Source organism: Coregonus lavaretus, assembly GCF_964263955.1.
Source record: "Coregonus lavaretus genome assembly, chromosome: 30".
Classification (NCBI taxonomy): domain Eukaryota; kingdom Metazoa; phylum Chordata; class Actinopteri; order Salmoniformes; family Salmonidae; genus Coregonus; species Coregonus lavaretus.
The window spans coordinates 16,084,926-16,100,266 of record NC_140017.1 but is presented as its reverse complement, the minus strand read 5'-3'; the positions used below and the strand labels follow the sequence as shown (position 1 = coordinate 16,100,266).

The window sequence follows — 15,341 nt, the reverse complement described above, 5'->3', positions numbered from 1 at the left end:
GCATTCATAAACGGATATGATAGCTAAGCGTTGAATGTACTACTGTAGCTACAGATACACAGTCAAGTCGGACCATGGCGGAAGAAGACGACACGAGAATTCGGATTTTACAAAGCCTGCGGGGAAAGATATGTAAGTGCGAACAATGTCTTTATTGTATCGGCATTCTTCAATTGAGGGGGGGCTAACAAAAAGTAAACGACGTGAGAGAAAAAAGGGGCGCGGTACGATCAACACAGCCAGCTCATGAAGATAGATTGAGACATTGTTGTGAATGAATGTTGCCCGGGCCCAATCAAACTTGTTTTATATTTTCAGAAAACACTGTCACAATGTAGCGATTTATTTTAATCAGTTCCTCATCCGACGTCAGCTTTAATACAGCTAGGCTAGCTCCTGACAAAAACATAGGCAAAGACGGGCTAGCTAGCTAGTACAGTCAGTGGCTAGCTATCCACACACACATCAAAACACATTAACTAGAACTGGCTAGCTGTGTTAGCTGGCTCGCGCTAGTTAGCTACGTAGCTAAGCTAGCTGTCTATCTTACTAGCAAACGTAATGTGTTTTCAGTGAAATTGTGCCACTCCCTATACAGATAATTTGTTTCAATGTATCTTATCTTACCTAGATAGCATCGAATCAGAATGTGTAATTCATAGCTAGTTAGTTACCTTGCGTCTCTGTTCTCATCTTGCGAAACGCTCGTGGCAGGAAGTTGTCTCCGTGTGTTGGTTAGCTGCTGAAATTAATTGTGTTGAAACAGCTAACTAGTTTCGATTTACATTTACATTTTAGTCATTTAGCAGACGATATTACACTATTCCAGATTAGTCATCACTTGATAAATTATTTTGGAATTTTAAACCATACCCTTCTCCAGCAGGGTTAGCTAATTGCTGGTTTTCGTTGCTTTCATATTTCTAAGAAAAAATCATGAATTTACCCAGAATTTAAAACATGATTAATTTCATCAAAGATCATGAATACAAGGTATTCTTATTTGAGTGGAACTTTTACACTTTCAGGATATATTTGGTCACAAATATCCTTATCCTTGTCCATCATTCTTTGAGCAGGAAAATAACATGAATTGCAATGGAATTAATAAAAGTTCCATAATACATTATTTGAGCTCTGTGTGGCCCTCAAAAATAAAATCATAAGGACAGGTGGATTACTGAAATGGCTTCTTTCCCATGAAAGTCGGGTGCATGCATTTTTGTTGCAATTAAGAGACTTGAGGTCCTAAACACAATTCCACATGGTCATCCATCATTATCCTCTGTAAAGGATGTAATTTCATGACTTACGTCAATGATTAACAGCTAGCCTATAGGCAGATATTTAAGTAACTTTGTCAAAGTCCATTTGATAAAGAATTAGCTTGAGTTCATAAACATGCACCTGGCTTTCATGCAGGCAGTTTGTTCGTTTTGAATGAGCACAGTACCGCAACAGGATCTTTTGATGGAATGTTACTGGCACACAAACAATACTGTCAGCTTTGTAAGGGTAGCTGTGTGAGAGAGAACAAGACCATTCACATTGTCCATCTACTGCAAAATGAGAAAACAACACACTAAGCATTGCATACATAAACCTGTCTTGATATCAGGAAGTCTAGTAAAGTATGAATTTTGCAAACATGTCAGGTTCTCAATGGTCTGAAAGATGGGACTCCTCTTTTGATCAGTGTTTTCACTTGGAAAATAAAAAGGGCTAATTGTAGTAATTGTATCATGAGAAGCCCTTGGTTATAGACTACTGTATCACTACTCTACCAGTACTCCTCCCCCTCTCTCTGGCTCTGATGCTCACTTCTGCAGATGCTATCATGTGTGTACAAACAAGCACACACATTGACATGCACACCAGCACAAAGTCATCATACACGTGCAAATAAACAAAATAAATGAACGCATTATGCACTCGTGCACACACGTCGGCTGCAAAACAAATGGCAGTTTCACTACCATGCATTGATGAGCACCCAGGAAGCAAGATTAAAAAAAATTGAGGAACTGTTTGCAATCTTACGAAACCTTTCTTCTTCCTCTTGGGGTTTCTCTTTATGTCTTAAACGAAAAATTGTCAATGGAAGTTGTAGTCTATTCAGTACAAACAGAGAAGTTTGTAGTAGCGTGACGTTTGCTCTTTGACCTCTTGCCTCTGTGTTTCCACGGCGACCAGTGCTTTTTCTTGTGAGGTGGCGTGGAGGAGGATGGGCTTAGTGAGGGCTTGAACTCCCCTGCAGGTCAGGCTCACCAGGGTTTAGTGGCAGCTCAGGGCTCTGCTGTAGGTTTTCACAGCCCTTTTCTGGGATTAGACATATTAATAGACCTTTAAAGAGCCTGATCCCCGACTGGCTTTTCCCCATTCAAGTTTGCTCACCCTTACATATCCCTCCCTCTCGGACCAATTTAGACCGCTCTCAACCACTTCACACTGAATAATCATGTGGTTCACAACTTCACACATTGGGACTGAATGAAAGTTGTGAGAGAGAGGCTAATATTTATTTATTTTATGTATGTCATAGTATTTTTGGGGTTGAATGAAAGTACAGTGTTAATTGTAAATTCATGCAAACATGAACCTGGTAGTGCTCCATATAGCAGATGTAGACAGACTGCTCTATTACAGGTAGTGTGCAGTAGTATATCAATATTTTAGAGGGCATTCGCTGCTGTGCTGCTGATCCAGGTGCAAGCAGTTTACCTGGCTGGAGATTTCCGAGTTGTTTCACATTTGTGAATCAGCGCACCACTGTCAGAGCCAGGAGCATGCTGGGAGGAAGCTGATGCGCTGTATCTTTGACCACATCTTACGTTATGCTCAACTCAATTTAGGCCACATCTGCCCTGTGCGCCCCGCTCCTTGCCACCCCAACCATGCTCACTGTCACTGACACAATCGATTTTATGGACCCCAGGACTCCCTGGAAAACAGTGGCAAGTGTTACTGAGTGAACTATCCTCTGTATTCTGGCTAAATACATAAATGAAATTACTAGGCCCCTACATGCCACATCATGAAGTTGTCAAAATGAAAACAAATCTTCAAAGAAGGCCTAACTGAACTGTTTTTATTATTTAAATCAGGGCTGTTCAATGTTGGTCCTGGAGGGACGAAAACACTTCTGGTTTTCATAATCTCCTAATAAGGGACTATTTCAGACCTGGAACACCAGGTGAGTGCAATGAACTACCAAGTAGAAAAACAAAATCCAGAAGTGTTTAGGCCTTCCAGGACCGGAATTGAACAGCGCTGATTTTAAATGTTCACATTAGTATTATCAACCATAGTAACAGCAGGTCAATAGAAAAGAGACCTTGGCAATTATTTGACTGAAGTCTATTTTTGCACGTTAGCACCACCTGCCTCTCTGACTCTCTCCTCCCTATCCTGCAGGTGAAGGCAAGAACCTGGGTCCGTGTTCGGGGCCCAACCGACAGCGGGACCTCTGCACCTTCTGCACCATCAGCCTGGACCAGGAGGAGGTGTTCCGGACCAAGGTGTTTGACAAAAGCCTCAGGTAACAACAGTGTAGTAGTAGTATTATAATATTATACAGCCTATGCCATTTAGCAGATGCTTTTATCCAAAGCGTCACAGCCGTGTGCATACATTTTATGTATGGGTGGCCCAGGGATCAAACCCACAACCCTGGCGTTGCTATGGCAATGCTATACCAACTGAGCCACAATCTCCCTGCATTATCATCCTCAGACTGAAGGTAGTCACTATCTGGCCTTGCTACATAAAATCTGATTTTAACCCTTAACCTTAGGCCTAACCCTTAGGACCTAGGCCTGAATAAACCATTCATGTACATGCTTATCAGTCCCAATAATCTAGCCAATTTGGTTCTTTGTAGCATGGCCATCTAGTGATCACCTTAAAAATGGGCACATGTAGGCTACCTTCATACAGTGCACTCGGAAAGTATTCTGTCAGTGACCATCGGGTTCTTGGTCACCTCCCTGACCTTGGCCCTTCTCCCCCGATTGCTCTTTTTGGCCAGGCGGCCAGCTCCAGGAAGAGTTTTGGTGGTTCCAAACTTCTTCCAATTAAGAATGATGAAGGCCACTGTGTTCTTGGGGACCTTCAATGCTGCAGACATTTTTTGGTACCATTCCCCAGATCTGTGCCCCGACACAATCCTGTCTCGGAGCTATACAGACAATTCCTTCGACCTCATGGCTTGGTTTTTGCTCTGACATGCACTGTCAACTGTGGGACCTTATATAGACAGGTGTGTGCCTTTCCAAATCATGTCCAATCAATTGAATTGACCACAGGTTGACCCCAATCAAGTTGTAGAAGCATCTCAAGGAGGATCAATGGATACAGGTTGCACCTGAGCTCAATTTCGAGTCTCATAGCAAAGGGTCTGAATACTTATGTAAATAAGGTATTTATGTTTTTAATTTTTAATACATTTGCAAAGATTTCTAAAAACCTGTTCTCGCTTTGTCATTATGGGGTATTGTGTGTAGATTGACGAGGAGTTTTATTTATTTAATCAATTTTAGAATACGTCAGTAACGTAACAAAATGTGGAAAAGGTCAAGGGGTCTGAATACTTTCCGAATGCACTGTATGTTCAAAAGTACCTCACATCACCCCATGCAAGAACAGCGCAGTGAAGACATTGCTCTTGTCATGTTAGCCTAGCCTATATTGCAATACTACCATGGTTGCTGACATGAGGTGATATCATATGATGTGTAACATCCTCTTCCTGCAGGGCCCAGATCTTTTTGCATTGATCATTTTGTGTCAGATGTCATCAGGCATGACATAACAGTATCCTTTCCTTACCATCTCTCCTAATGTTGAAATGTGTTCTTCATGATCGATGTGGAGGTGTCATGTAACACCATTTGAAAACGTAACCCTTTAGCCTATATGTTTATTGTAACCTGGAGACGACCAGGACTGCCCAACTAGAGGCGCAGCTTGAGTCCAGGAAGAACAGAAGGACACGGAGCTGAGTTGTGGGCGTAGTGTCAGTTGGGCAACACCAGACGAGGACACTGTTAGCTGAGCTAAATCCTCTACGAAAAGAGCAGCCATATTGGATTTGAAACTAACTATGCTGCTTACAAGCTCCGGATTCAGAGAGCTGTGTGGGGGAGATGGACATGGGTAGAACCTAATGTTTCTACTTCCAGTCTCGTTCATCTCACTGTAAACACACAGTGCTCGTCTTCTCTAGGTATTTCACAAAGCACAGCGGTTATTTTTCTCTACCGCTCCAAACCCGCCGTTCAAAGGGCTCCTTTTACAGTGTCTAAGGAAGTGTGTCCTCCAACGCTCTCCCCTGTCTCTCTCTTTCTCCCTCTCTCTGCAGAGAATCTCAAGGTTGTTGCCTCCCGCCACTGTCACGTTGTCATATGTGAAAACAATTGTAGTAGAGTGGCTATACCGGTACAACATTACACTATTTATGGGGAGGTTAAAGGAAAATACAACTCCAAAACTATATAGAACTTTCAAAATACAGAAAGTGGCACAGTATGATGATACTGTGACACTCTCTGCATTTTGAAAGTTCTATATCTTGATTGCTGAAATGCAAAACATTTGGGACTGTATCAAAAGTGAACTATTGAAGACAATAGCAAAAGATTGGGGAGAAACGGGGAGAGACCTACCTGAATTTGTTCAATAGGTTTTTCAAAAGAAATAAAAAAAATCTAACTGTTTGGACTAATGCTTACACCTGTGTTCTGTCTGAGAGGGAGGGAACGGGAGATCGAAAGAGGAGGTACTGTGTGTGTGTGTGTGTGTGGAGGCTACAAGTGCGTAATTCCATGTTATTATGTGCACAAACTGGAGGACGCGTGGGTGTCTGCGGCCTGGAAGTGTTGCCAAACCCTCACTGTGGAAGTGACAGGCAACACATTTCACCAACCATGCAGTACTGCATAGAGGGTAGCCATACTTGAACACTGCTTTTTTGAACAGATCATAATGTTATTAGCACTGTTTCTTGACTTTTAAGATAATGGAACAAAAAACCTGTCAGTTGTCCTGTTTTCATACTGGTTTTCATACACCTGCTAGCCACGCTTAAACCTGCTTAGCTTCTACTGTTTTGAGAAGGCTGCATAATGGTGTAGCCAACAGCCAATCTTGACATAAAATAGGCCTCGTACCAAGGTAACTACCAAAGTAACAATGTAGCATAATAACCATGTAACAGGCTAGTAACTATGTGCAGTTATGGAGAGCTGCACACTCTAGGAGCTCAGATGCAATCATTTAATAACTTAATAACCAATGTTTCCACAGACAAGCTGTCTTCATCATGGTATAATGACAAACACTGCGGGTCACTAGTTTATATAGTGCCAAAGGACACGCACAATAGCAAAATCACAAGAATGGCTTCAGATCAAAGTCTACATTGAGACCGAAGGGAGCAAGGGTCTTAAAATTATGTTTTACTATAATTGTATTTTCTTGGAAAAGATTAATAAGTGGCAAGTATGTAACTGTCTGTTAGGCTCAGAAGGGCTCTTTCTCAATTGTCTAAAAACATCTGTCCTCGCCTCCTACTTCATTGTACTGATCTGAAAGAACTGACCTGGTGAAGCCAGCCTAGTGATGCGCTTCCACCATATTGTTTTTACCTTGCAACTCTTTTCCCATCTGTGAAAGTGATGGGGAGGAGAGAATAGATTTTTAAGCAGTTAAGATTGGGCTCAGGACTGCTAGCGAGACACTTAACCCAATGGAAAAAATAAAATCTAATTGGACAAGGTTAGGTTGCACCAGCTCCTTTTCAAAACATTCTCTCCTGTCGACCCATGCCTTGTACTGAACTCAAATGACCCCGGTCAGAGCTGGATGGTACAGCTGCTTGGCACCCTCTCTCTCTCTGCCTGCTCTTCCAAGCCACTTGTATGCTGGTCAGTCAGCCAGTCAGTCCGAGGAGGCCTTGCCACCACAGCGCTAGGCTATATTTAACACCTGCTGTTTAATGATTGCTGATGGAGGGCGGTCTATGGATAAGGCCTTGGTTTGTGTTGTCTTCTGCCCTTCCAATTGTAGCCTGGTTCCAGATCTGTTTGTCTTGCCAACTCCTTGTCATATGAGTTGTTTGGCAAGACTGCATAAACAGTTCTGGAATCAGGCTAATCAGTCATAAACCCTTCCCAATCAAAAGCCAACCAAGTTTTCAGTAAATGTTCCCTTTCCACAGGTTAGCATGTTCTCTGAACGTAGCCTAAGATGTCTTCACTAAAACGACTTCCTGTGTGGTTGTTTTCCAGCCCTTTCTACAGCGAGGACTTCTACTTTGAGATCCCACGACCATTTCAGTGTTTGTCCTTCTACGTATTCGCCAAGGGTGTTTTTCAAAGGGACCTGCCTGTCGGTGAGTAGGGACTGACACACACACACAGTTACACTATGCTTTCAGCTGGATGATTTCCAAGTATGTTGACTTCTGTCTGTCTGTCCATGTGTGGTTTCAGGGAAAGTGTCCATCCGGAAGGAGGAACTGTGTAAATTCAGTGGGAAGGAGCACTGGTTCGGACTGCAGCCCGTGGACCCTAACTCTGAAGTCCAGGTGGGTATCAGTCAGACGGTGTTCAGACATCTTTATGTGTACCCAGTTGGTCTGGGGAGAAAGGTTCACCTTCTAGTCAATGTGCTAGTTCCTGTAGGTGGTCATTCCGCCACCATAAGGCTGTCCAATAGTATTGATTCTGGTTAGTCACCAGTCAGACATTTGGCTTGGTCCAACTGTCTCTGCAGCAGACACCTCCTCCTCACATCCTGTTGTTGTATTTTCTCTATGCTGAGAGGCTTGGCAACCGGGCTGATTCACTGAGGCTCTAGCTCAATTGATTAAAAAATCTGTTCTCACCTCATCTCCTCCTCTTCATCTGCACTGATTGGAAATGACTGGTGAAAACAATATGGTGGAAGCTCACACTTTCACCTGGTCAGTTCAGTGAGGAGGGGATGCACTTTTTATAAAATTGAGAAAGAACCAGGAGCTCTGCTGTTTTTCTGATGTCAGGACTTCTGGCTCAAGTGAGAATGGGGAGGGGGAATAAGGAAAAACTGGAAAAAAAGAGGACTTCCGCTCTCCAAGATGTATCCATTTGCTGGTCTTCTTACACTAAAATAGCCTCATATCGAGTCAATCTTTAAGCGTCTGCCCGGGCTGAAAAGCTATGGTCAGATGCCTCTCGGTTACATAATGGTGTCCTTAACATTTAACCTGGTGGTGGCCGTTTTGTTCTTGAGTGATGAGCAGATTTTAGGACACTGAAATCTGTCGGAGAACGGGCTGAAATAACCCAGTGTCCTACTGCCACACCATCCTGAACTGAGCTAAGCCCACAGACATGTTACCCACTCACAGTAAGCAGTGTAGGACAGCTCCATTTAACCCCATTTCACTCCACAGTTGTAGCATTTCATGTCTAGGGGTGCCCTAGTCTGGGCTATTCTGAGGAGTGTTTTGCTACACTGACTCACTCTGAAGATGACCAGGGCTGCCTCTCAACTAGAGACACAGCTTGAGTCCAGGAAGAACGGAAGGACACTGAGTTGGCTGTTTGTGTGCGGTGGGCGTAGTGTCAATTGGGCAACACCAGACGAGGACACTGTTAGCTAGGCTAAATCCTCTACGAAGAGAGCAGCCGTATTTGATTTGAAACTAACTATGCTGCTTACAAGCTCCCCATTCAGAGAGATGTGTGGGGGAGATGGACATGGGTAGAACCTAATGTTTCTGGTTCCAGTCTCGTTCATCTCACTGTAAACACACGGTGCTCGTCGTCTCTAGGTATTTCACAACGCACAGCAGTTTTTTGTTTATTTAATCTACTGTTGCAAACCCGCCGTTCAAAGGGCTCCTTTTACAGTGTCTAAGGAAGTGTATCCTCCCACGCTCTCCCCTGTCTCTCTCATTCTCTCTCTCTCTCTCTCTCTACTTCTCTCTCTACCTCTACCTCTCTGCAGATGCATGGCCTTTCATATGGCTTTAAGAATCTCTTTCTCTCTCTCTCTCTTTGCAGAATCCCAAGGTTGTTGCCTCCCGCCGCAGTCACATTGCACAATGTTGTCATGTGAAAACAATTGTAGCAGAGTGGCCCTAGTCTAGGCTATTGTGAGGAGTGTTTGCTACAGTGACTCACTCCGAAGTAGGTGTTCTAAGTCTTGTTACATCAGTGATGGACTGCGGTGTGTGTGTGTACTGGGGTTCTCTCTGAGAAAGGGGTTAAAATTGATGCAGCAACTGTGAGTGCAATAGGCTGAGAAGAGCAGGAGTGGGTTAGAGGTGGTATCTCCTATGCGGTTGTTGATGGTACAGATTGGAATATGTTGAAGTTGCCCTTTTTGAAGTTGACTGTTTTAGGGTTTTTCCGGCCTAATTCTTAAGGTTAGGGCTTGGGGAGGGTAATCTGTTCCTAGATCTGTGCCAAGTGGCTACTTGTACGTGAACCTGATAGTACAATACAGGCCAAGACATGTTTTAAAGGTGAGTGCCAGTGAGCTCTGTTGCTTTCATAAGGGCACGCAACGAAAAACGCTTTGCAGCAGAAAATGAAAACGAGTGCTCTTAGTCCAGGTAGTTCCTCCCTGTTACAGTCCATTTTCCTTCGTTTGGTGTCTAATGAGCACAACCCTGGTGACATTCGCTCAGCCCAGCAGGCATGCCAGGGTAATTCTCACCATGTCGGCCAAGGCTTATCTTCCGTTAGCGACAACAATCACTATCTGAGCTCAACTCGTAATGTATTTTGTTTATTTTTTTCTGTCTCTGCCTCCCTCTGACACTTCCGAAGGTGAGGCAGCAGCCTTCACCACATCCGACCTGATAGACTTTGAGCGTTGGTTCACATGACAGCTAGCTGTGCCTTTATCGCACACCCTGATGCACACACAACCACTACTAACCTGAAGCCACCATAGAGAAATACTGGGGAGGTTAGAGGACCTTCTCTTACTCATATCCACCACTTTAGAATTAACTTTTAACTCATTCATAGAGTAGGCTACTCTATGAATGTAATCTAACCTCTAAAAGTCAATTATAAACGTGCCTCTCTTTTCTAGGACCCTTGTTACAGCAGCCATGGCTCATTTAGAATGTCTTGTGAATAGATTAATATAATAGATTAATTTGAGTCATTCGATAACTTTGACTTACAAAATATTGTGTGCTACCTGTACCTCTCCCTATGTGAGTGAATGAATGAATGGGACGCACTTACTCTCCTTTTGTTCTCCTACAGTACTCATTTGCATAGGGTCTGGCATATACCACCAATGTTGATAGGAGAAACACTAAATAAATCCTGTTGACTGTCAGTATGCTCTGATGTCATTTCTCCTCTCAGGGAAAGGTCCACCTGGAGATGCGTCTGAATGAACTGATCATTGAGAACGGCTCCATGTGCCAGCAGCTACTGGTCCGGTGAGTATACTGATCCAGGGTCAGATTTGCGCAACTCAATATTAGGAAGGTGTTCTTAATGTTTTGTACACTCCGTGTGTGTCCATGAGTGTCTAATGGATAGACCATATGGTTCAAGAGAAAATTGCCTAATTAATGAAAGAAGCATCTAATCAACAATGGCATTATTTTCAAAGAACTCTGCAGCTCTTCCAGCTTTTGACTTTTTTCACAACTGCCACCAGTTTGACGGCAAAATATTGACTAAACAAATACATATTGACATAGTGAAATAAGTGTGTAAAATATAATATAAAGGATATCTCATGCTGAAACCCTCGTTAAACACCAATGCTATTAAAGGTTATGGTTTATTTAGGATAATGTTTTACAAGTATGTCATTCAAATGTTTTTGTTTATTATTTAATTATTTTACATGTAATAAGGCCACACAGGGCCAGAGATAGACACCTGTGATAATCTGAAGTACCCAAAAACGCCACTAAATGTCATTTTATAATATTCCCCCCCAAAACTTGAAAGTTAACAAAATTCTGGTAGTTTACTGGTAAACTTAGAAAGTTTACAGTAATATACCCTCCCTTTGCAACCCTAAGGAGGACACACACGCACTGGCGTCACTTGGTGCACTGTCGTTGTCTGTGTCACAGCTACACATGCACACACACTGACTGGGCAATGGCGACGTCATTCTTACAGCATACAGCATCATAGATAGCTGTTTATTAGTCCCACGGCTGAGTGAGTGGTTAGGAAATATCGTCATGACGCCCTAGACAAACCATGCCTACACTTTCAACCTGTCTCTTCTCTGACAGTTGGCTGATTTTGTTCATTCATTCACAATTTTGGTTGCGTCCTGTACTACTAATTTGCATTGCATCCTGTCTAGTGTTTGCCAGAACAGCGGCTAGGTAATCTGATCTGCCCACTCAGGATGTGCTGCTACCCCTCAATCGAGATTTGTTTTGTCAGTTGGAGACATGTTGTAAAAGTGTACTAGCCTTACTTTAACAATAGGAAATGATAGGGATAACTTGACAACTTAACATCTCCAGCACCACCCAAACATCAACATGCAGTGCATTCGGAAAGTATTCAGACTTTTTCCACATTTTGCTACGTTACAGCCTTATTCTAAAATTAATTACATTGTTTTTTTTCCCTCATCAATCTAAACAATACCCCATAATGACAAAGCAAAAACAGGTTTTTAGAAATGTTTACAAATATATACATACATACATACATACATACATACATACATACAGTGGGGAAAAAAAGTATTTAGTCAGCCACCAATTGTGCAAGTTCTCCCACTTAAAAAGATGAGAGAGGCCTGTAATTTTCATCATAGGTACACGTCAACTATGACAGACAAAATGAGAAAAAATAATCCAGAAAATCACATTGTAGGATTTTTAATGAATTTATTTGCAAATTATGGTGGAAAATAAGTATTTGGTCAATAACAAAAGTTTCTCAATACTTTGTTATATACCCTTTGTTGGCAATGACACAGGTCAAACGTTTTCTGTAAGTCTTCACAAGGTTTTCACACACTGTTGCTGGTATTTTGGCCCATTCCTCCATGCAGATCTCCTCTAGAGCAGTGATGTTTTGGGGCTGTCGCTGGGCAACACGGACTTTCAACTCCCTCCAAAGATTTTCTATGGGGTTGAGATCTGGAGACTGGCTAGGCCACTCCGGGACCTTGAAATGCTTCTTACGAAGCCACTCCTTCGTTGCCCGGGCGGTGTGTTTGGGATCATTGTCATGCTGAAAGACCCAGCCACGTTTCATCTTCAATGCCCTTGCTGATGGAAGGAGGTTTTCACTTAAAAATTCACGATACATGGCCCCATTCATTCTTTCCTTTACACGGATCAGTCGTCCTGGTCCCTTTGCAGAAAAACAGCCCCAAAGCATGATGTTTCCACCCCCATGCTTCACAGTAGGTATGGTGTTCTTTGGATGCAACTCAGAATTCTTTGTCCTCCAAACACGACGAGTTGAGTTTTTACCAAAAAGTTCTATTTTGGTTTCATCTGACCATATGACATTCTCCCAATCCTCTTCTGGATCATCCAAATGCACTCTAGCACACTTCAGACGGGCCTGGACATGTACTGGCTAAAGCAGGGGGACACGTCTGGCACAGCAGGATTTGAGTCCCTGGCGGCGTAGTGTGTTACTGATGGTAGGCTTTGTTACTTTGGTCCCAGCTCTCTGCAGGTCATTCACTAGGTCCCCCTGTGTGGTTCTGGGATTTTTGCTCACCGTTCTTGTGATCATTTTGACCCCACGGGGTGAGATCTTGCGTGGAGCCTCAGATCGAGGGAGATTATCAGTGGTCTTGTATGTCTTCCATTTCCTAATAATTGCTCCCACAGTTGATTTCTTCAAACCAAGCTGCTTACCTATTGCAGATTCAGTCTTCCCAGCCTGTTGCAGGTCTACAATTTTGTTTCTGGTGTCCTTTGACAGCTCTTTGGTCTTGGCCACAGTGGAGTTTGGAGTGTGACTGTTTGAGGTTGTGGACAGGTGTCTTTTATACTGATAACAAGTTCAAACAGGTGCCATTAATACAGGTAACGAGTGGAGGACAGAGGAGCCTCTTAAAGAAGAAGTTACAGGTCTGTGAGAGCCAGAAATCTTGCTTGTTTGTAGGTGACCAAATACTTATTTTCCACCATAATTTGCAAATAAATTCATAAAAAATCCTACAATGTGATTTTCTGGATTTTGTTTTCTAAATGTGTCTGTCATAGTTGACGTGTACCTATGATGAAAATTACAGGCCTCTCTCATCTTTTTAAGTGGGAGAACTTGCACAATTGGTGGCTGACTAAATACTTTTTTTCCCCACTGTACATACATACATACATACAGTGGGGAGAACAAGTATTTGATACACTGCCGATTTTGCAGGTTTTCCTACTTACAAAGCATGTAGAGGTCTGTCATTTTTATTATAGGTACACTTCAACTGCGAGAGACGGAATCTAAAAATCCAGAAAATCACATTGTATGATTTTTAAGTAATTAAGTTGCATTTTATTGCATGACATAAGTATTTGATACATCAGAAAAGCAGAACTTAATATTTGGTACAGAAACCTTTGTTTGCAATTACAGAGATCATACGTTTCACACTGCAGCAGGGATTTTGGCCCACTCCTCCATACAGACATTCTCCAGATCCTTCAGGTTTCGGGGCTGTCGCTGGGCAATACGGACTTTCAGCTCCCTCCAAAGATTTTCTATTGGGTTCAGGTCTGGACACTGGCTAGGCCACTACATGACCTTGAGATGCTTCTTTCGGAGCCACTCCTTAGTTGCCCTGGCTGTGTGTTTTGGGTCCTGGCTAGGCCACTACATGACCTTGAGATGCTTCTTACGGAGCCACTCCTTAGTTGCCCTGGCTGTGTGTTTTGGGTCGTTGTCATGCTGGAAGACCCAGCCATGACCCATCTTCAATGCTCTTACTGAGGGAAGGAGGTTGTTGGCCAAGATCTCGCGATACATGGCCCCATCCATCCTCCCCTCAATACGGTGCAGTCGTCCTGTCCCCTTTGCAGAAAAGCATCCCCAGAGAATGATGTTTCCACCTCCATGCTTCACGGTTGGGATGGTGTTCTTGGGGTTGTACTCATCCTTCTTCTTCCTCCAAACACGGCGAGTGGAGTTTAGACCAAAAAGCTATATTTTTGTCTCATCAGACCACATGACCTTCTCCCATTCCTCCTCTGGATCATCCAGATGGTCATTGGCAAGCTTCAGACGGGCCTGGACATGCGCTGGCTTGAGCAGGGGGACCTTGCATGCGCTGCAGGATTTTAATCCATGACGGCGTAGTGTGATACTAATGGTTTTCTTTGAGACTGTGGTCCCAGCTCTCTTCAGGTCATTGACCAGGTCCTGCCGTGTAGTTCTGGGCTGATCCCTCACCTTCCTCATGATCATTGATGCCCCACGAGGTGAGATCTTGCATGGAGCCCCAGACTGAGGATGATTGACCGTCATCTTGAACTTCTTCCATTTTCTAATAATTGTGCCAACAGTTGTTGCCTTCTCACCAAGCTGCTTGCCTATTGTCCCGTAGCCCATCCCAGCCTTGTGCAGGTCTACAATTTTATCCCTGATGTCCTTACACAGCTCTCTGGTCTTGGCCATTGTGGAGAGGTTGGAGTCTGTTTGATTGAGTGTGTGGACAGGTCTCTTTTATACAGGTAACAAGTTCAAACGGGTGCAGTTAATACAGGTAATGAGTGGAGAACAGGAGGGCTTCTTAAAGAAAAACTAACAGGTCTGTGAGAGACGGAATTCTTACTGGTTGGTAGGTGATCAAATACTTATGTCATGCAATAAAATGCAAATTAATTACTTAAAAATCATACAATGTGATTTTCTGGAATTTTAGATTCCGTCTCTCACAGTTGAAGTGTACCTATGATAAAAATTACAGACCTCTATATGCTTTGTAAGTAGGAAAACCTGCAAAATCGGCAGTGTATGAAATACTTGTTCTCCCCACTGTATATGTGTATGTATGTGTATATATATATATATATATATATATATCACATTTACATACGTTTTCAGACCCTTTACTCAGTACTTTGTTGAAGCACCTTTGGCAGCGATTACAGCCTTGAGTCTTCTTGGGTATGACGCAACAAGCTTGGCACACCTGTATTTGGGGAGTTTCTCCCATTCTGCTCTGCAGATCCTCTCAAGCTCTGTCAAGTTGGATGTGGAGCGTCTCAGCACAGCTATTTTCAGGTCTCTCCAGTGATGTTCGATCGGGTTCAAGTCCGGGGTCTGGCTGGGCCACTCAAGGACATTCAGAGACTTGTCCCGAAGCAGCTCCTGCGTTGTCTTGGCTGT

The 15,341-nt window shown here is 43.2% G+C and overlaps 1 protein-coding gene across 1 annotated transcript in view; it reads left to right on the top strand.

The window, feature by feature from the left end:
- The window catches only part of LOC311105650 (ras GTPase-activating protein 2-like), a 52,880-nt gene continuing 37,539 nt past the window's right edge, over positions 1-15,341 (top strand). The window contains exons 1-5 of the mRNA XM_084147863.1: positions 1-132; positions 3,415-3,538; positions 7,287-7,390; positions 7,491-7,585; positions 10,374-10,450. Of these exons, the coding sequence (XP_084003989.1) occupies positions 75-132; positions 3,415-3,538; positions 7,287-7,390; positions 7,491-7,585; positions 10,374-10,450 (458 nt within the window). The 5' untranslated portion in view covers positions 1-74. The remainder of the gene's footprint in view (positions 133-3,414; positions 3,539-7,286; positions 7,391-7,490; positions 7,586-10,373; positions 10,451-15,341) is intronic.